The sequence below is a fragment of the Porites lutea genome, chromosome 2 (assembly GCF_958299795.1).
Source record: "Porites lutea chromosome 2, jaPorLute2.1, whole genome shotgun sequence".
NCBI lineage: Eukaryota > Metazoa > Cnidaria > Anthozoa > Scleractinia > Poritidae > Porites > Porites lutea.
The window spans coordinates 21728204-21750980 of NC_133202.1; the positions used below are offsets into that span (position 1 = coordinate 21728204).

The following is a 22777-nucleotide window of genomic DNA, read 5'->3' on the forward strand; positions in this document are numbered from 1 at the left end:
CTTTTACAGTGTCATAACATATTTGTTTCTCTGTTTTTGTTTTGTAACAGTTTGCTAACAAAGTTGGGGAAGGCCAGTTCAGGGGAAAGTCCCTAGCCCCCTATGTGTACCCTGAATGTCTAAAAAGGGTCATTAGGGAAAAACTGTGAAAAGAGCCGAGGGATCACCCAAATCCTGAAACTCCTGCGAAAAGAATTATTGGTATGAAATAAATGTTAGTACCTGGCCCACCCCATACCTTCCATCTGTAACTCCACTGCTGCATCTTAGCTTCTCCAAACAGGTTGTATTAAAAAGAAAGCTTCCCCTTTTGATTTTTCAGTTTCAGGCATTGAAAAAAAGTGGTAACTTCATTCCGTGCCTCCTTATATCTCACTTCAGGGTTTCTTGATGGACCTATCATTATTCATAAAAAAGGTTTCGAAATCCTACCACCAAACTAACATTGCACCTATTTGGAGTTTCATGTCTACAGGGGTCACGATGTCAGACCTATTTACAGCAAAATGGCCTGGAGACAAACGATGTTACACTTATTTTTGTTCTAAAATTGTATTCAACAATCTGGTGCATTTCTGCTCATCTATTCTACAAAAATGCGACTAATCTTGATATCTTTTAACTATATAATACAGTAGGATAGGTTTTGGAATGGGGCTGCCAGGCAGTTTTTGGAAGCTTGTCAGATGCCATACCCTAGGTAGTCGCACAATAAAGTCAGTGGACTGGTAGTCTACATGTCTTGATAAATGTTTGCCTCAAATGTTAGCAAGGGACACATCCATTAACTCCTGGTGGCCCCACAAGACCTTTCCCCAATCTGGTGATAGGAAAGTCAAACCTACCGTTTTGCAAGAATTTGTTTAAAATGGCGGTCCAGGCAGTTTTTGGAAGTTTGTCAGATGCTAAACCCTGGGTAGTCAAATAGTGGATTTAACATTCTCCATCTCTGGAGAGGAAGCAGGTTGTGGTCAGTTATCTTTTCTTCAAAGAATATTCTGTTAAGAACTTTACACAAACAACAAAGTTAATTCTTCTTGCTAATTCAAGTGATCCAAAGGCCTTTGCCAATGCTACATGTGTTGATGAATTTCTTTCCCTAAATTTTAGCCAGGGACACATCCATTGACTCCTGGTGGCCGCACAAGACCTCCAACCAATCTGTTGAACTGAAAGTCAAACCTACCAGTGCGCACAACAGTTAAGAAACAGAGACGAAAATATGGTGGCTGCATCAGCAATCCATGGTAGTTCATAAAACAATACAAAGCCCACTTAAGACAGCTTATTTGACACTTCAAACAAGAATTGTAAATCAGACTCAGTGAAGGAGTATGTTTTAAGTAATGAAACGTGACAACTAGTTTTTAAAAATGTGAGCTTCTTTGAACAGTCATCTACTAATGTTAAGAGAAGTATTGCTACCTTTAACAGTAGTGGTATTATGGGTAAAAGAAAATATTACGCAGTGCGACTCACTGGGTAACATAAAACCAAAAATAGATCCAGTTTTTGTATTATGCAAAAGTGCCATATCCCAAAGTTGTTAACAAACAATATTTTACATGAAATAAGTAAATTTGAGACTGGCAAGGTGTGTTCGGTTGAAGAGTATTTTCAGGAAGGAACAGTTTCTTCCACGTCTTGCTCAATTTTACTTAAGGGAGGACACAAACGAATCATTGAAGTGGTTTGGCAACCCCCAGGGAACATTTCCTGTAGCTGTAGAGGGAGACAGGTGCCCTTTTGGCAAGAATGAAAGAGCCTGTACTTTTTTACTAAGTTTCTTAAATATCAGTAAAAAAGTTGCTTCAAGTAATGAGAATTTTCTCATATTTGGTGCCAACTGTGAAGAATCCAGTTCAGTTGTGAAGAGGTTTGTGCAGTGTTGCAGGAAATTGCTGACTCGCAGGGAAATATGTTTGAAATAGAGGGTATCAAAGTTTCTGTTAAATTCGAATAATTACTGAATGACATGAAAACGCTGGCCATGTTGGCCCGAGAGCTTTCGAACAGTGAAAAGTTTTTTTCCTCCACAAATGTATCAAAAGAACATTGTTCAATTTTAGAGAGGCAATTGGCACTAAAAGTAACACCATGTGGTGTCCTTGGGTGTATGAGGAAAGGGTTGCTCTGGCTAATCTGGTAGACAAATTTAAACTGTCATTATCAAGAAAATAACTCCCAGAGAAACAATTCCACACCTAGGTAACGGAATTTATTGCTAACAAAAAGAGCCATCAGGAATTTTGCCTTTGATTGGCAGATTGACAGATAAAGCCCACGTGGAACCTTTGCAAAAAAATAATGCTAGCAATATATATTTTAGGGCGTTTTTAAGGAAGTTATCGCAAAATCAAATCTCGCTGTCTCCTGCAAAAGTTTCTTGATGTCCCAAAAGACAGCCCTTTTTCGCAAGTTGTGACAGCCTTTTAAGTTTGAAGTTAACGCTAAATGCCTTGCCAGAGAAGTTATCAAGTGGTTTGACGAAACACAGGGCACTGATCAAGATTTACAATATCACTTCACGGGCAAGAAATCTAGACTCTTTTGTCATAATTTTATGCATTTGATAAAATGGCTGAGCAATGAGAAAGACAACTGGCGTCAGAAGCAAACAGTTTTGACATATGCATATGTTGGGCTGAGACTGAGGGATGTATATGTCCATTGTTAGGTTCCACATCACAGCTGATCAGATAACTAAACTGACTGTAGTAGCTTATAGGGAGAACATTATGGCGAATGCTTTATTTCTGCCAAAAGCAGATAATTGTACTGTTTGGACTATGGGGCACAGCATACCCAACCTTATACAAGCTGTTTATGAGAAATGCAGGCAACGACTGGGAACTGTGGCCATGGATGGAAGGGAAGCAAAACACATCATCTCGTGTTATGTCGAGCCCTGCTTTAAAATGTATAGCTTTCTAGCTGCGTGGGCGATACTTTATTGACTTTCCAAGTACTTTATGCGCTACTGATAACATGTATTTTTTGAGGGCAATTTAAAGTTTGTTTACAGTTTATGTTGAGCCCTACTTTGAAGCGTGTACCTTTCTAGCTGTGCAGGCAATACTTAATTGCTTTTCCAGTTATTTTGTGCTCTACTGATAACGTGTTGTTTGGTGAGCAATTTAGAGCTTGCTTATAGTGCATGTTGAGTCCTGCTTTGAATATTGTAGCGTTCTAGCTTTGTGGGCAATCCTTTAATGACTTTTCATTTATTTTATGCTCTGGTGATATTGTGTAGTAGTTTGAGAATAACTTTGAGTTTGTTTGCAGTTCATGCTATTTTTCTGCTTTACAACGTCTAGTTTTCAGGCTTTCCGGGAGATTTTAAATTGATTTTCCAGTTATCTTGCGCTTTGTTGGTAGTGTGTAGTTTTGCAGGCAACTCCTGTTGTGTCCTGCTTTAAAACTTGTAACTTTTTAGCTTGGCGGGCAAGCGCAGTTGGCAACGTTTTGGTTCGAGTTTCAGGCAGTTTTTTTAGGAGCTTTATCACGAAGTTTACCCAGATTCATTTAGGTTCAACTTTCCAGTTCTTTTTATGCCCTGCTGATAAACGTTGACTAGTTGCTTTGTGGCAAATTTGCTTTGCTGGAAATTTTAACCAAACCCTCCAGTTCACATTATGTCTGGTTTATTTACCTTCGCCTGGTTGCTTTCTGGATAGTTTTAACCCGTGTGCAGTTTATATTGCATCCTGCTTCAAAATCAAGTAGCTTTAAACTTTTATGGATACTGTTACCAGTTATTTTATGTCCTGTTAATAGCGTGTAACTGTGCTGCCTTGTGGAGAGTTTTGAGTTTGTTTTCCTATTTCATTCTTTTGTTTTGCTTCCAAACAAGTGAGGCGCATTCTTCATTTGGAATTGTTTTATTTTTCCTTCTCTTTTTCCATTCCCCAGTGTTTGCTCGAAGCGCATTGTTTTACAAATCATTGTTGTACTTCATTTGTTTTACTTGCTATTGTTATGTCTATTGTTGCTTCGGACACATCAGGGAAAAAACGTGTTGCTGTTTTAACTAGAAACTGCAAATGCCCTATCAACACAGGGCGTTTAAGAGAGGATACAATAAACAAAATTGTGCATGGTTTGACAATGTTCCCTTAAACTCTCTCGCTATTAGTATAATAATATTATCTTATAGCGGTGTTGCTTGGTAATGAGTGGTTCAAAGGCAATTTATTTACTTCACTCTGCATTTATTTTATGTTTACATTCAGGCTTTGCGATAGAGGATTAGGTTATTAAAGAATGCTTAAGGGACCTCTACTCATGCATTAATCAGCCCAATAACCAACTATGGTGGACGTAGATAGGAAGATTTTGAAAAATACAAAGCTGTGCACCTTTTAGAAGAACTCGTTTCTGTGTGGAAGACTACCACCGACACCAAAGAGGCCAGTCATGACATCACTGCAACCACCCTCAGGGAGAAAATCCACGTCCCGAAAGAGCAATTTAAGGCTTACTTCCTGGCTCTAAGGGACCTTTCATTTTTTGTGGGGTAGGGGGGGGGGCTGGTGGGATTTGGAGGAGTGTAGTTTGAAAATTGTATGACCCCCCCCAATTTCCGAATTTTTTCGCATGGCCCCCGCCCCCCTCATCAGAGTAATTTTTTGGAAGCCCCCCCCCCCCCCCCATGAATAAAAAAATACATAAGGTATTAAAAAGTTACTGCATTAAAATTTCGTTTTGTTACATTTCACGTAATTTAGTGAAAGAAAGCTGAAAGCTAGAAAGCTGTTTTTAACAAATCCTCACTAAAAAGAATGAAAAGTCAATTTCAGCTCTTCTTGTTACTGCTCGTCCTATAGTTCCTAAACTGCAGTCTTGCTTAAGAATCCATAGCAGTCGCACAGACGACTGTTTAGCAAAAACTTAACAAAATACCTATGAAGGAACAACAAGACATCACACTCTAGTTCAAAGACTCACTTATGTTAAGAAAAACTAAATGGACTGTGTGAGCGCTAAGAAAATTATCTTGACTGACGCACAGCATCTCTCTCCTAACTTGGTGTAGCTTAGTTTTTAAGCTACAGTGTACAACTCATATCTTAAGATCGCACTATCCGTGGAAATCCAAAATCCTGCAAACCACACTATAGAGCTGGGCCCAGAGTCATACTGACATGGAAGGAAATAATCACATTCACGGACAAAGAAACTTGCATGCATGAATGTAGTTATTCAGATACAGTCATTTCGGAGAAAACCAAAAAACTTAAATCTTTATTCAGCCGTAATAAACAGAGGTCAAAGGATATAAAACACTTTACAACTGCATCTGAAATCAAATCCTATCAGGGACACCTACCGAAGCTTAAACCACAGGAAATGATTACTCAGTATTCACGTAACAAACCTGCTTCATGACCTCTAAATATAAGATTTAGAGCGGCAAAAACAAGATTTACTCAGTCAAAGTTTAGAATGCTACACCTCTTGCACTGTGTAGTGCTAGTAACCTTCGCACGAGAGAGAAAAGAAAGAGAACCACTGTTCAAGCAGACTCTCAAGGTCACGTTTCACATTATCACAAGCTTATGAGTCGTGTTTGGCCTGTCAACGCCTATTTCTTACTAGGATTGAGGCAAAGCAGCTCAAGGTTTCAGGGGAATTAGAAAACCTCAAAAAAAAGAAGGAGACCTTTGACCAGGTCCTCAAGGGTTTAACAGGACACTATGCGTCAAAAAAAAGAAAATTAAAACAAAACCGTAGGAAATCAAAGGGCAGAAAACGCAAACGGTTTGAAAACAACGTCCTACGCGTGTATCATATCTGCGTTGCAAATCCCCTTGCAAAAGAGCTTCCCAATTGTCTTCTTTATCCTCCCTCCATGACAATTCCGGAAGCGTGCATAAACGTTGAAGATGTAGCAGCATTGTTGCTAACACAGGATGCAGCATTCATTGCTCACCTACTGCAATCAAGCTACTTCAGCAACGCGGCACAAAGCAGGCTTATTACCAACCTTAAGCCAGAAGTAAGAAACAGGATGTATTGCTTCCTGCATCCTGAAGATTATAGCTCAAACGTCGGAGACACGAACAAAGAGGAAAAAGAAAACGACGAAGAAGAGGAAGAAGAGGAAGACAACGAAGAAGAACAGGAGGAAGAAGAAAGGGAACACAGCAACGAAGAGATCGAAGAGAACGTCGAAAATGAGGAAGGGGACACCTCGTAGTAGTTTCAGCCCCTCCCATTAAATTTCTCAGAGAAAAGCTCTGGTAACGAGGTCAGTTCCAATTCAGGACTCAAATTATTGGTTTTAATTATATGAGCTTGACAACAACATTTTTATGAATGAAAAGAAAGTTGCTGCTATTCAAGACTGTTATTATGGTATGTTCACTGTCCTTATAAAATATAAAAGCTGTTGAGAAGTTTTCTTGTTACCCTGGAACTGTTTTAGCATATTTGTTATAAATAAAAGAGCACAATTTTTCTTCGATTTGTAAACATCTCTTATCTTATTTTTAATCTAATTTTTTCGTCCGACCTCCCCCTTTCCTTCATTTTTTTTCAGCTGGCCCCCCCTTTCAAGCCAATTTTTTTCGAGTGGCCCCCCCCCAAAATCCCACCAGCACCCCCTCTCTCATAAAAAATGAACGGTCCCTGATGGCAGATAAGGAGTATACAAGGATCTTTGATACCATCTCCAAAGTTGATAAGTCGTTTAGACATCCTGCACCATACTTTTGCACACAGGCCAGAGGCAATCTGAGGTCTTCCCCTTAGCAATGAGTAACCTTGTATGGATGTGGAACCCCTGGCCACAAGACTACAAAATGTTGGAAGAGAGCTCGACTGGCCTGTCAGTAATACGAGTTTTGATGCGAGTAAAGTCAAGCAAACATGATTACAATGTCTGTTTTTCTTCTTATAAACCCCCCTCCCTCCTCCTTCTCATTGTGGTGGTATGGGGTTTAATTTTGCGAACACATTCAGCACCTTTATCAATTATTGCTGTCAGACAATTTCCCATTTCTACTCCATGCTTCTCCCCCTCAGGTGGCACTCTCAAAGGGAAGCTCACTTTCCCTCTCGGATTACCAGGACTGGGTTTGCCATCCCTTGGGCGCTTATAACTAATAATCTTTTTTCTTTTCATTCTAGTTTGCAAACCCTTGTTTTCATGACTAAAAAAAGTACTAGTTTCAAGCCTGACATAGTTACTACGAACGAATTGCAGTGGACAGACATCAATGGATCTGTAATTGTTGGGGCCCAAGGGATGGCAAACAATCCCCATGTCCCAGTGGGGGATATCGCCCTGGTGTTACAAGGAAAGTCGTTAGCAGTTATGTCATGCCTTGATTTCCGTGATCCAAATCACTTTTGGGCAGTGGAACTTAATGCCATACACCACAATGGCTTGCATTATTAGATGATCTGAACAACAATTGCTTCTCTGAAGTCCGTGATTGGAATACTGACAGTGTGGATGTAATCAAGTTCTTAACTCTGTTTAAGGGTATTAACAAAGGAAAGAATTACCAGTTCAGTAGTCCACCACATTGTTTTCTCCCTAGTCACATATCATGCAAACCGTTTACTCTGTTTATATCTAATATGCTCAATGACCATTTGTGTTCTGAGGCTATTTCCTTTTGGGGCAAAGTCGGAGAGCAAAGGACATTTCACCGTTTCATCAGATGCATAGTTTCCTGTTATGCAAATTATTGAAACAAATGTTGCGAATAAATTATTCTTTACTAGAATATCTGTTGACGGTTTTTTTATAATCGCATTAATAATTATCTCCCCTTTTGTTTTGATCTTCTTTAGCACCTAACTTTCGCTGTGTGAGCGTTTGTTCCAGCTGTGTCATGTCCTTCATGCAGCTACCCTAACGACAATCTGTTCCTTTTTTGAATCGGTCAGTGTAAAACGCAGACTGCGGACTGCGGACTGCAGACTGCAGACCAGGGGTAAAATGCAGACTGAGTGTAAAATGCAGACCGCAGACTGAGAGTAAAACACAGGCTGGGTGCAAAATGCAGAATGAGGACTGCAGACTCGGGGTAAAATGCAGACTGAAATCTTAAGATGGCACTGAGGGAAAATGAGAGAAAATACAAGCAGAAAACAATGTGAAAGTCTAGATCCGGGAGTCTGCGTTACCTGTGTTGCCTGCATTACCCTTGTCAAGCGGAACGGGTTATGAGATTGACAAGGGACGCCACGAGTGCATTCTGCTAACTCAGTATATTGGACGTTCGGCGTATACCAACATGGAGGACGACAATTTGCAGGTATATATTTGAATTGAATTTTCACATGCCTTCCTTCTATTGATTTATTGTGTGCAGTGTACACCCTAGAGTGTATATTAGTCGCTTTTGTTGTTCACTGAGATGCACGTAATCGTTGGTTTCTTTAACAGATAACATGTGTCAAGGAAAATGTTATTAGTGTGGAAACAGCTGTGGAAACGAAGGTAAGACCAAGTTTCGTTTAATGCCAGTTTTGAACGTTGACGTATGCGTTTCGCTTGGTATTCAATTCTAAGTTTTCCTTAAACGTTCGTGCTACTGGATTTCTGAAAACGGTATAAAAGTTGAGATTAAACAAATCAGATCAAATGGCTTAAACATGGTCTCTTTCAAAACAACACATGGCTTGAGTCCAATAAATATTAACTATTGTTATAAGCGGGTTTTTAATTCCTTACTATGAGACCAAACGGCTACTTTCAAAGTGGAAGTACATCGCTGAATGTGTGAGGTGAATGATTTAAAGGATACCGCCGTTTTAGCTGGTAATTTCGGTTGGGGGGTATTGTTATAATTTTCAGATTGAAGTTGAATCTGACTCTTGGGATAGTGACTCCGAGGTGAGTATGCAGTAAAAATTATTATAGATGAGGTACACTAAAACTGAAGTTCACTAATGTTTCGGTTGCTAGATTTCGTTGTGTCGCGATTGGAAACAACTTGAAACCCTCGGACGTACAAGGGTGGAGGGGGGGGGGAGTGGATGCCACCCCTCCTAAGGCTTTTCTGACTTTTCTCTTAGAGGATAAAAGATTAGCACCTGATGTTTTCAGCAGCTGTTCGTTCATTCCTCGCGCACATTTTGAGTCAAGTTCAGTGATGGTCACTTTCTATGGTTAAAAGATATGACGTAATAAGTGCGAGGTGGTCAAGCCATTTGCGAGTGAAAGTACATGTTTTTTCAACTTTTTTCAACAATAAAAGTCAATCTTGTGGCTAAAATCATGCAAAGTGCTTATTTTTGGGTTATTTTTCATCTCAAGCACAAAAAATCACCATTTTTCGCGGTTTTAACCCGATTTCAAATTCTTAGTAAAATCCAAGATGGCAACCATTTTTGGTGAGGTCACAGGCCCCCAGCAGCGCCACCACCCATCAAATATACATCATCTTGTATAGAAAATCAAAGGCTTTCCACTGAAGTTAAAATCTTTTCGAAATACTGCAACATCTCAAAAACTGTAGGAAGGGTTCCATCCATCACCCCCCCCCCCCCTTGTACCATGGTGGGGGTATGAATTTGCATGTACGTCCAGGGTTAATCATCAATAATCTAATTACTGGTATTTATTGTATTGACAAGGTTGTTCGTTAGAAAAAATTGCCAGGAATCCAATGCTCTCAACCTGTGAAATCAGATGTGCTTAGCGTAATACTTTCTTGAAAAAAAACTAAGAGTTTCTGGTCGCTCAAGGTGCCGCAAAGACGAGTATGCAGGAGTTGCCTGAGGGCCTAGTGGAGCCAAGAACTACAGCCGGGTGAAATGTGTAACTTTAAAAACCCTGTGAGTGGCACCCACCAAGGCACCGTCATTCTGGTAACCAGTGGACCTTATAGCATGCTTGCCATAAGTTTTCCAAAGGGATGGTAGGGTAGGTAGCAAAAACACGAGAAGCACAAGCAGTCAACAGCACCGTGAACGTTATAGCCTGACCTCAGCAGAAAAGCTGTAGAAATCCATTTCCCTGTGTATTAAGAGCGATTAGAGCGCTTCCAAATAATTTCAACTTGAAAGATTGCTTGCCAGTATTGTCTCGAGTTGTACTTAGCTGTAATTTCATACAAATAAACTTTAAGTTCTTTAAATGGCTTTAAAACATCGGGTTTTTTCCTGAAAATCTACCGATTTGTGATTACTTTCATCTCGAAAACCCAGCCGTGTATCATCATATTCAAAGGCATCCATTAAACATTCATTGGCTTGTATTATCTTCATGAACTATTGATTAAATAGGTTTTCGAAGTTGATTGTTTAATATAGAAATTACCAGTGTAATTCCACAAGTCTCCCAATAAATAAACTATGAAAGATGCCTTATAATAATCTGCCAAATTTGCTCTGGTAGGATGCACTAGTCATAGAATTCAGCAACTTGTCACCAGAGAAAAAGAGGTTGAGAGCAGATGATTTGTGTTCTAAGACGGTAAGTCATACACAGGTTGAAAGCTAATTTAAAGCAAGCTTTGTTTTCGTTAGTGATTCTCTACAAGAGTTTTTGTTGTTGCTGTAAATATTTTGATGGCGTCAAGAAGTGGTAAGTTAAAGATATAGTTATTATTTAATATAGCCATGCTCAAGATACAAATGAATCTTTGTAGGTTGCTTTAATTTAGCGATCAGTGTCAATAATGTTAAAATGTTAATCACTGCAAAGTGCACGCTACTCAAAGCAAGTAAAATGAGGTGAAAAGCAACACTTCTGGTATTCGGTAAGAAGAGCACCTTTCAACAACTCAATAACTTATCAACGTCTGTATTTGGCTTTCTTGAACCTAGGTAAATCTCACTCTTAATTGTAGCATAATGTATTTTTCCAGGGAAAAGCCGCTGCAGTGTTTCTTTTTGAGGAAGATGAGGAGGAAATGAAAGTGGACGCCACAGCTGGGTAATAAAGTCATACTTAGTACTCCTGGTTACAATCAACTATCAACTAAGTTGAACACTGATAAAATCCTGTTACAAGTTTCCTTCTAGCTTTATGCTGATACGAATTTGAGACGCAAATTTTCTTCTTGAAATAACCCATTTTTGGGATTTGTATCTCCCAACCATCAAGTCTTTGGAAGGGCTCTGGAAAAATATTAGCTACCCCGGCTATAAACGTAACACTTGTTACTTATGGTCTTTATGTTGTTACTTTATGTTGCTCTTAGATGCAAGCCCATATGCCAGTACCATAAGAAGCTTACAACTTACGTTAATTAGGTAAAATAGTTCACAGGCTCTTTTTTCCTCTAGAGACGACACCATCCAGTATTTTAAAGAAAATCACAACTGTCCCATCTTCAGCAATTCTGCACAGTGTTACAGTACTGAAGAACTCGTATCCATACTCGTCTGTTCGGATGAAGAAACGGTGTGTAAAGAAAGGCCTATTGCTTGTCGGACCAATGCCACTTTTGTTCTGGACACTTCTAGTTTAGCGCAACGAGACGACTAGAAAGCGGATGATAACGGATCATTTCGCCACCACGGAAAGAAGATTGAATTTGTGGAACTGAATGATGAAGGTGATGTCGTCAAGTTGCATATCAAACCAGCCACGTTGAAAGAAGGCCAGTACAAGTTATCACGTAAATATTAGGTGCACAGATCCAACCCTACTTTCAAGAGAAGAGTTTTCGAGCTTGAAGACAGCAGCGGAAACCTTTCCCCACTCATTATGCTTCAGCATGTATTTGATGGAGATCCAAGCAGTATCGAAGTCAAACCACACGGGAGAGCAAAAAAGAATCCTCACCCTTTCTTTACAACAGCTTCTGGTATACGATTGAAAATATCAAATAAGGCGAGTTCTTCAATGGGACCGTCTTCAATATATGATCAGCTCTACCAAGAAGCACGTGATGTTTTATCTCGAAAAGCATCCGCCGATGTTCCCAGAAGTATAGATCAAGTCAAGTATGAGCGGCAGAAACTTCGAAACCAGCATGAAAAGGATCAGTTAGCTGAGTTAATTAGTCTCTCGAACAATGGCTTTGTGCGAAATGTGCAAGTTGGTCAAGGTGTCAGGGCAGTTCTTGCAACCGAGGAACAATTCGCTGATGTTGTTAGGTTTTGCTTTAATCCAGAAGAGTATGGTATTTTTGGTATTGATGTTACCTATAACATAGGTGACTTCTATGTTACAACAACAACATACGAGCACCTTGCACTCATCGACAAGGCCACCGGGAATCACCCTGTTTTCCCGGGACCAATGATGGTCCACACTGATGAAAAGCAAGAAACATTCCACTACTTTGCAAATACCATGAGGGAGGTGAACTCCGAAATAGAAAATATTCTGTTTGTAGGGTCTGACCAACAACGCTCCATAGAAAATGGACTTCCTCCCCAACTGCCAATTGCACATTTCCTTGTATGTAAGAAGCACGTCGAGGACAACATCAAAATGAAGATGGCAGCGCTAGGCATCCAGGACAAGGCCAACTATCTAATTGAGATATTTGGAGACCGAACGTCCAGAGGTTTGATTGATTCAGAATCGAGAGAAGAATTCGAATCAAGGCTACTACAACTGAAGGACGTCTGGGAAAAGAGGCCAACTGGAAACGAGTTGTATACCTACTTCGTGGCTCACATTGCTGAGGACATGAAATGCAAGATGATCCTTCCAATTAGACGTGCAGCAGGTCTGGGTGACAAATTCTTCTACAACAACAGTATAGAAAGTATAAATTCTAGTTTGAAGAGTGAAGACGAACAGTCAAAACATGCCACTGCACCTGGAAAGCGATTTAAATGTTCCTATGGAGAATTTGTAAGCATTGCAAAAGAGTTTGTGAAGCGATATCGACGTAATGTTCATAGGGGAGTTGTTGGAGATGGGGCTTATAAACTGTCTCAAAATTATCAACATGCGGCAGTTACCAAAGATAAGTGGAAGAATATGACGAAGAAAGAGAAAGCAGCAAAAATCTCCATTGTTGATCCTGTAGGGTACAAGAAACTGCTCACGTTTGCTGTGACAGGTACAAGCACTAGTACGAAATCAGGTTCAAGTCGAACAACTCCTCCGAAAGCTCCTGTTCTTTCCTCCGTCAACTCTGCACTTAATCCATCAGAAAACCTGCCAGATTTCGAGTCAAGTGGCCTTCCTTGGTATCTGCGAGGATTGTGGGAAAAGGCAAGAGACATTATCAGCAAGAACGGAGTCACAAAAATCAACGATGGCACAAATGTTGTAGTTTCCATAACCAATCCCCGCAAACCCCACATAGTCAACTATGTTGGATCAAAGGTCACCTGTGACTGTGAAGGGTTTCAGAGAGAGACTCTCTGTGCACATGTGATTGCAGCCTTGCACAAGGAAAACTTACTCCGTAATGTTGTGTCATCGTGGAAACCAAGACTATCTGATCTTGTTAGCTCTTCAATTCCTAAGAAAGCAGGAAGAAAACCAAGCCCCCAGAGGTATCGTCCTAGCCGCGTGGCACAAGACAGGAATGTGCAGGATTTAGAGCAGACTTCTCCTACAGAGTACCAATTCCCTGAAGAGGAAAAGTTTACCGTTAGGTGGCTGGAAGGATCGAAAGTTACAACACGTTATGGATGCAAAAATAGATTCAGAAAGACAGCTAGTGATCCTGTACCTCCCGAACCGTACTACATCGTGTTATGCAGAAAGGAGATCAGGGCGTACACACCTAAAGGCACAACAGGCCTCAGATTCACTATTAAGCCCGAGAACACATATTTTCATCTTAAGAAGTCGTGTATCGAGAATGAAACGTCTGAGAGGATCGGGCCTGAGAGCATTCGGATTACAGCAGACATAAAGGCCCAACTCAAGCCAATCCATTTAAATAAATTGAAAGAAGAATTTGGTGTCAATATTTGACGTTTACATCTGCTTTAATGCAAATATTGTCGGATCAACTTAGGTTTCTGGGAAACTGCCCACCTACCCATCCCCTAAGCCAACATTTTACCCTAAATGAGAAGTAAGTGTTAATGTTGTCTTAGGGAGGGGTAAGTGGGCAGCTTCCCAGAAACCCAAATTGATCCAAATTGTCTACTGTTTAGGTTGAGTTTTGCCCACTTGGGCCTACATGTACAAGTCTTGTACCTATGTTCGATAGTTTTGTTATGTGACGGTGTACCTTATTCTAAAGCGTCCTTGGTTTGTTAAACGTACGTTAACTAACAAATCTTTGAAGAACAGTGTGGAAAATAATTTTATCCTGTTTTTGTTAGGGAAGAAATCAAGTTTGGAAGTTAAGTGCAGAATTTGTCAAGTTGTAAAATTAAGAAAAGGGGCTTTGAAAGTTTTAGAGCTCAAGCCTTTGCTTTTACAAGAGGACATGAAGCGCCATCTTGAGCAAAGTCATAAGAACAAACACAAGTACGAATTTGTACTGTATATCTAATCTAGAACGAAAAGATACCAAGAGATGCTTCGTTTGAAATTTATAGAAAAGTTCTTGTCATGTTAGCTACATTTTGTGATTTTCTAGGAAAGACATATTGTTCCTAAATATTTCTGCTTTTCATTTTTCATCTTAAAATAGCATAATTTTTTGTTGTTGTTCCAGTTAGGGATTTGTCCCTTGTGGGTTTGGATTATTAGAACATGAGAATTTGTGATATGCCTCGTTAATTGGATCGATTGATAAATTTTATTTCATTTTTTATAGTCTGGTAACTTTCATTTTGTATCGCCCCATGTAAGGGACGGTTCATTATTTGTGAGGATGACCGGGTCGGGAAAAAAATAATAGCTTTCCTCTTTCTTTCTAAAGCCCACCCAAAAGGCATTTTGTTTTTTCGTAGCCCGTTCAGTATTTGGGGTCAAATTTTTCAAAGCCCGTTCAAATTGAAGTGAGTACCTTGTGAAAATCATTCAATGTTTATTTACGACTAGAGCAACTAGTGCATGTTCGGATCAAATACACAACTGTTCGCCGTTCGAGTCAGCAAATGGCTATCAAACGAGTTCAGCGATTACAAACAATAATTTATTAACATCTGTGAAAAGTGCACGTTAACAAATGCCATCCAGCTTGAGGTGTTTCATCGTTTGCCAAATAAGTGAAAAAGTCCTAAATATATCTTTGAACACGGATATATAACCGTTCGTAAGAAGAAGCGTTTGGAGTTTTCCAACCTCTCCAAATAGAACTTCTTGTGGAGTAACGTTTCCCTTGAAAGTTTTCGACATTTTTTTAAAGTTTGCACAAACACGTTTTTAAACACATTCGCGAGACGTTCACGAGGACATTCAAAACTTTGTTCCAGGTCTCTGTTGCAGCAGCAAGACATGGGAAGACTGGTAACTAATGTCCACAGGGCATGAAAAAATTAAACGGATTTATACTATAGTGTTTCATATTAGGTTCTGTTATAGCGAGCCGAATTAATTTGTTTCAAAAGTCAACTGTTTGCAGACTCAATCAAAACCATAAAATTCCTCTTCATCTGAATCGCTTTGAAAGACAAACCATATCTTGTCACTTTCATTGATTCTACAACGTTCCTGTTCGCGTGATGAAGCCGCGATCGTGTCTTGGTCTGAGTCAGGCCCACTTAACAATTCTGCAAGGACAATATCCTCCTCACTTTCATCGTCCCCTGAGCTGTCAATTTCCTCGCTGTCATCTTCCGTTCCACATTCCTTCGTCTCCTCGTCAGTAAACTCATTCGTATCTTCCTGTTGACCATGGTTCCCGCGAAGCACATGCAACGAGACTCTCTGTATCTTTTCAGCTTTGTTGCCGCTGCTTACGAGTTTGTAATGTTTAAGGTATTTATTCAGCTCAGATACAAGCAACTTTTTTAAACCTCCAGACTCTACGAGATCGTGCCAGGCATATTCTTCAAACATTTTGGACATCATTTTACGCTTTTGTTCTGCGCACCCCCTTGTTCTAATGCCGCTTTGTATTTTAAGATCTTCTAAATGGGCAATGTATGCCTTGATCAAGTGCGGCTGCACGGCAAATTTCTCCGAAAACTGCTGGAGCTCTTCTTCCGTTGTTAACATACCGTCACTAAACATTTTCTTTACGTTTGCATGTGGCTGAAAATCATCGGGCACTCGCGGCTGCCCGTTTTCTGTGGTAGTTGGTGTGTCATTGACCGATTTAAAATGGGTAGGATTTTCAGGATCTGGCACAGGCTGGGGAATACGTTTCATGGGCACTGGACTTGTCCATCCTTTGTTAGAACAAAATGAACAACGTTCAGTGATGGCTGTAGAACAGTCACCGTACAAGTACTCCATAAAGAGCTCACCAATTTTGTAATGGGAATCGATGAATCGTAGAATTTTTCAATGTACGCACTTCCAGGGACACACGATTTCTTATTCTGAGTTGCAGATTGGTATTCCTTAAGATTACTCTTGTTGAAAAAAAAGTTGTCAGCTTCATTTTTTTCAGCAAGGAGAGCAGTTATGAAATCTCCTAACACTGGCGCGTCATCTACTCTCTCCCTGACCACCTCTGCCACTCGCCACGCATTTTTGGACATACGACTTTTCTCGTACACTTCAAAGCCCTGTGGTGTCATTTCTGCAATCTCTTGATCGGTGAGATCATCAAACCGTTTATAAAAGTTCCAATCAATAGTGCCACCATGGACCACACTATCACCAATGGCAGAGTTCGTCCTTTCTGCTTCGTTTTGCCCGCTGTCTCCACGAGAGCGATGGACACGAATACGATAATCACTTTTGTGTACGCGCGCTAATTCGGCGTCCCGAAATTTCATCTCAAAATTTGATACCCTTACGCCTGGTCCGGCGTCAGTTAAATCTGCCCAATTGGGTTTTACAGGGGGCAATTTCAGTTCAACAATGTTGTCGAGGACAAAGTTGGCTTTTGGAAGAACATATTTCGTGAAGTCTTCCCAAAGGCTTTTTTTGACATTTCCTTGGGACAAAATTGCGACTGCAGCTGTAGAAAGATCTTTCTGTTTTTTAATCAGTTCATTTCCTTTCACTTTCTTGAATTCAGAACAGAGATGACAGTTAATGGTCCACTGCAATTCTCATATTTCTCCTCGCCTTATCAAATGCTGTAATCGATTATTTTCATACAAACGATGCTTGCAATTGTTATTGCCCCTTACCTTAAGTATGTCACCTTCTTCCGTCATGTCAGCATATAAGAAGACATCATCTTAGACAGCGGCACAAAGTGATCGAAAATATTTTGAATAAGAGTTTCCTAGATCTTTAGCCTCAAAATCATCAGGAAAAACCAGCTGTACCCTTTCTATTTCATTTGCCCAAGTGTTTCCTGATGAGTCAACATAGGCTTTGGGTCGAATAACAACAAAGTGTCTATCATTTTCCATTAACAATTTTTCTCCCTTGTTAATAGCAACTGGTTTTTGCGTAAAAACTCGATGGGTGGAGGGCGTTATGTACATTTTACTTTCTGGCCAGTCATATTTAGGGAGTTTTCGAGCGTTTTCTTCAGCAGATAAGGTTAGAATCCGTGAGTTTCTAGTTTTAGCGAAACCCTCCGAGGTTCCAGGCCTCAAATACGCTTTGTCGTCTATTGATCGTATAAAACTTAGTTCGCGGATATTGTCTGGTGTGGACGAGCCAAAAAAAGTAGTCTTTATATTACGAACATGCGCACGTTGGTAATGGGTGTTTTCGTTCATTTGGTCTTCTGTCTTTGGTGGTTTTTTAGTACAAAATAAAGCATGTCCCTTGTGCTTTGCGCTTTGTATGCTTCTTTTATCTCGTGGCCTCGAACGATTCCAAGCAGTAACCGCTGATGAGATCGGTGCTTTACCGCGTTTTTCCAGGTCATAGTTTGCAATGTTTAACAAATCGCGGACCTTTACCCTTCTGTTGGTAAACATTACAGTTTCTTTGCGCCGACCATGATACGTTGCCTTTGATTCGATAGCTTTTGCAATAAACTCTTCACAAGCTTCGTCGACTTTTTCATTAGCCCCTGCTCCTAGGTGTCTTCTTTTCACTCTGTTTTCTTCAAGAAGTTTGGTAGCTGTTCTTTTCTGCATCAGCTGAAGTCTCTGCTGTGAATATTTAGTCTCGCTGAGTTGGAGATTACGGAGCATTTTCTTTGCTTTTTCTGCATTTTCAATCTTGTCTTCCAATTCCTTCAAACGTTCACTAGTCCAAGTATTTCTCTTTTTGGCATGGAGATCTTTCATGGAGACAATTTCCTGGGCAAGGTGTTTCACTTTAGAATCAATTCTCAAATTGACCATGTCTTTTGCTGCTAATTTTGCGTTCTCACATTCTTGCACTCCATTCACAATCACTTTACTAGCACTGCGAACACTGTTTGCATCCAAACCGAGATTTTCTAGTTCAGAGTTCGATCTAGACAAGCTAAGGAGTACACGCGCACATTTGCGATCCCATTCAGTATCCATCGACTCTAAAATCGCACTTGTGTTGCTAGCATTTAGTGTAAGGCCCTTGTTTTCATCGACAATATCACTTGGTCGGTTGTGGTGTAAAAGTAACCACTGCAGCAAAGTATGGCGCGCCATCTGTAGCAAAATCCCTTTTCGATGACATAAAACGAAACGTAACGAAATTCATAAAATGTAACGAAATACAACGAAATGAAATACAAATGCCATGAAACTAGATACCAATACCATGAAATCCAATCATCGAAATATGCCCGTTGCCATGGCTATATAAGGTAAGATGATCTTTTCGAAATGCATTTGCCTGGTTTTCTTTTCTCTCCTACCCTACCCTGTGTGGGAGTTAGTGGGTCGTCGTCCCCAGATCTCTCAGGTCCGGGGATTTTACTGAGACTGTTCTGTTCTTCCTTTATCTCTGCGGTGTTTTTTCATTGTCCGCTGTCATTTTAATTTATATTGTAGTCTGGTGAATCGCCTTTGGTACTTTTCACGTTAATTATTAGCGTTTACTTTGATTTTGTCGTGTTTTTATCTTTCCTAGATAGGTTTTTTTCGCTGCCGCTGCATCATGTATGGTTTCGCAAGTGAGCTGTTTCTTCACTCTGTTGACGATGAATTCATCTGCAGTATATGGTAGGAATATACAGAGGATCATACTTCATAGTTTATTTTCCATTGCATTTACACCAGTTTAGTTTATTAGTTAAGGTGGTTTTTAACGTCGGTTTTGCCACTAGGTGCGCTGTGTCGATTAAAGACTCGTTCTTTGTGTCGTGTACTAGTCACGCAACGATCCATCCTCCTCAGATAATAAAAACTACACAAAGATGGGGTAATATTGCGACAGCGACAGAGAAAAGCCCAAATACAATAGTAGAATACCGACTGTGAAATAAAAATACTTGTATTCTGGGTAGAATGTATTTGACTGTGTAATATATCTTGAAGTACTTGAGAGGATTCAATTTATTTGGTTATTTTAACGCATGTGCCTTAAATTCATTGTTCAGCCATGGAGTTTTCAAGCAGCCCATGACCTGCCAAGATGGCCATTCATTTTGCAAAGACTGCATTACACAATGGCAGCAAGTCAACACCCATTGCCTTGTGGACAGGTCTACTCTTGATCGACCGTTGGTTAGAAATCTAGCTGTGGAAGGTTCTATTGGTCGAAAGCTGATGAAATGCCCATCAACAGTCTCTCTTCCAGGAGGATGCAGCTGGACAGGCTTAGCATCTGCTGTAGAGCAACATCTCCCTTCCTGCGATATGAATGTTGTGGAATGTAAATTTAAAGTCAGGGGCTGTATTTTTCGGGCATATCAGCGTGAGATTGCTCAGCACCTCCTTGTTTGCCCGCATAGGACAGTTAGTTGCCTGTCCTGTGCTCAAGACATCCCACACAGTGATCTGTCAGCCCATGATGAAGAGTGCATTGGCAAACTTGTATCTTGCCCAAATGACTGTGGCGTTGAAGTTTCGAGGTACATTTGCATTGTTCATTCATTGTTTACGGATAAGGTAACCCTGTATATCATAAGTTAGGGGTGATGTGAAATAGTTTGTGGTTGTTGGCCCCAGAAGAGATTACAAAAAGTAGTAATTAGTACCAGTGCCTGCTTGCTGCACAGGCTAGTACCCCTCCCTCTTTCTTAATGTATTGAAAGAAATATTTTTCATGTCTGATCAAGAACTAGAATATTCATTACAAATTTCTAGAAACAATGTACTTTGTGTTGTGATTCTCAACTAGGTGCAAGATGTTGTCACACTTGGCATTTTCATGTAACTAGGAGGGCCGGCCATGCCCACTGTACACTGTAGGATGCACAAAGGTTCACTCTTTAGCAGAGGCAGATCCTGGAGAACATGTTAAATTGCTGCTAGCCGCTCGTCTATCAGGAGCATACGCTGTAAGTAATTTTTTTCTATAGTGAAATGTGAAGTTTAATACTAATTAGTCTTCAAGCATGTTCTTTCTTCTAGAATATACTTACAAATCTCAAGAATTGCCATACTATAACTATTTCTTATTTTGAGATGTTGTATAATCTTTGGGTGTGTGTAATGTAGTTTGTTATATTTATATTTATTTTCATTATATTGTTAAGAAAAGAGTTGTTGGAGTTTCCATTCACTCAAATTTTCTAGTTATTTAGTCATTCATCTATTTCATTCTTTAAAGTTTATTTTCCTTTTTTTCTAATGCATGTTGTGCACCCTTTTTATCTTTTTAGGCTTGTGATGCAGGCTTAAATGGTATTTCCTTTGGTGGGTCATGGAAAATAGAAGGCAATGTGGTATTGCCCATCTGTAGCCCATTGTTTGAAGCTCATGCTGCTGTGGTCAAAATGGAAATTTTAAAAGAGATTGTTATTTCCTTCAAGGTTCAGGTGGAGTCAAAGTTGCAGCTGCCCAGTTTTGCCATTGATTTAAGGTGGGCCAGTAGCCTTGAAATCTTATCGCTTTCTTTAAAAAGTGTTTACATAGAGATTTTTGCTTATATTAATAGCCTCAAAGTTTGGATGGACTGTATTTCTTTCTTGCTTTGTTTTTAGTATTTGTTTTATATTCCAGTAATATTATATTTCTTGTCATTTTTCAACAACAGGTGCTGTTTCCGTTCTGGGACTGAGAAAGTAAAGTTTAAAACTCCTACACGTCTAATGTGCCAAGACACAACTGCATGCGTTCAAATACATAATGTTTGTTCAGAAGATGTTTTTGTCCAGCTGATGAGAAGTAACATTTTTTTCGTGGATTTTCTGCTGACCCTGTCTGTTTGATGCTCTGCCTCATACGGAGTTTTCAATTCTGAGAAGATAGAAGGGATAGGTGGCTTTTAGCTGACTCCTGATTTTCACATGTTGTGAATTCAGTTGAGTTTTGCAGCTAATGACCTTTCCCTATTTCTCCAAATATATATGGTAGATGCTGACTCCCGGTCTGTGCAAATAAACGATGTTTGCCTCTTCAGTTGAGTAGTAATTATTGCAGCATTCACATTGAACAATTCTTCCTCAAGCCCGAATTGGATCTGGGTCGATAGCCCATGAGGCTGAAGGCCGGATGGGCTATTGACTCAGGGGCCATGAGTGTGAGAGGAATAATAACAATTGTTTTAGTAAAATCCAACTAGTTTGCCAAAAATATCGGGACAAAACAACTTTAGCAAGATAACGCTACACTTTAATACTTTTTTGCTGCCAAAAAGCCGCCGCTTTTGGCTACTAGTGGGCTTTAACTTATAGCCTAGTAGTAGCTGAACCAATCAGAATGCAGCATTGATAATAGACTACTACTTGGATTTTACTAATTATTAATAGCCAGGTTACACCTTGTCAACTCTAGTTAGACTCTATAGAAAGCTCTTGTGGCGTAAGTGTGTCACTGAGATGTCCATTTGAAATCATCTGCTAAAGGCAGAGAGACACAGATTAATCTTCTTTTTGTGGCTTTGGGGTGGGGGTGGTGGTGGTTGCATCTTACATGTTTGTACATTTATACCTGGTAGGTAATCATCATGTCAGTTGACTTTTTTTGTTTGTTTGTTTGTTTTTTGTCAACTTGGATATTGTTATCCATGTTTATTTGGCCTTGGGTTATTATATCAAACAAAGTAATGGCCATATCACCAGTCAAAATACAATTTCCAGTGTTTGAGTGAACAAAATTTAGCTACAAAGGAATATTTTTGCAGAACAAGAGGAGTGACATTTGAGTCCATTGAAGTACTGGAATGCTATACAAATTGTATATACAGAATGCTTGTCGTGTGTGAAAGGATTCTAGGCATATAATTGTAGTTGCATTCCTTCTTTTATTAATGTAGTATCATTTTTAGAAATTTATCTTACAGTTGTACCTTGTTTCAATAGACATGTCTCTAATCTTTGCATATCTGTACATTTTGGCCTTCGTAGGATGGGCCTTTAAGAGCTTGAGCCATGGTTCCTACCCAGATTTCCTGCCTTAATTTTTTCCCACTGGGTTTTTTCCAGCAGCTTTTTTCTGGCCTCCGTTCTGACAGTAATGTTGTTTGTAAACTGTCGCTCAGCTCTTCTTTAGGTTATGTACCATATAGTTGATATTAATTATTGACAACAACAACAACATCTTTTATTAAAACACGGTGGGTTTTAAAGCTAATATAGCTTATGGGGCTGAGTAAAAAATGTTAATAAAATAATAAAAAGTATATTTAAATAAAAAATTTGAATGTGGTCAATTAAGGCGAGATATGTGCAATAAAAGATATGAATAGAATCAATAAAATACGAAATCGTTTAGACGTTTTAGACGTTGTTAGAAGTTTTAGTATGACATATTCTTCTAAGTCAATACAGTTCCCAGTTTGTACTCGACTCCAACCAGCCATTATTACCTTTTTGCTCAGATGTGT

At 39.7% G+C, this 22777-nt stretch overlaps 1 protein-coding gene, 1 long non-coding RNA gene and 1 pseudogene across 2 annotated transcripts; all 3 read left to right on the plus strand.

Moving 5' to 3' along the window:
* The first annotated feature begins 1975 nt into the window (after positions 1-1975).
* LOC140925816 (uncharacterized) lies at positions 1976-2957 on the plus strand (annotated as a pseudogene).
* Positions 2958-11812: 8855 nt separating this feature from the next.
* Positions 11813-13855, plus strand: LOC140925817 (uncharacterized). The gene has a single exon (XM_073375676.1). The coding sequence runs from the start codon at positions 11813-11815 to the stop codon at positions 13853-13855; it is 2043 nt and encodes a 680-aa protein (XP_073231777.1).
* A 5534-nt stretch (positions 13856-19389) lies between these two features.
* On the plus strand, positions 19390-22595 carry LOC140928015 (uncharacterized). Its single transcript, XR_012164602.1, has 4 exons — positions 19390-19859; positions 20129-20288; positions 20613-20812; positions 20987-22595. It is a non-coding gene; the product is annotated as an uncharacterized lncRNA (long non-coding RNA).
* Positions 22596-22777: the final 182 nt, after the last annotated feature.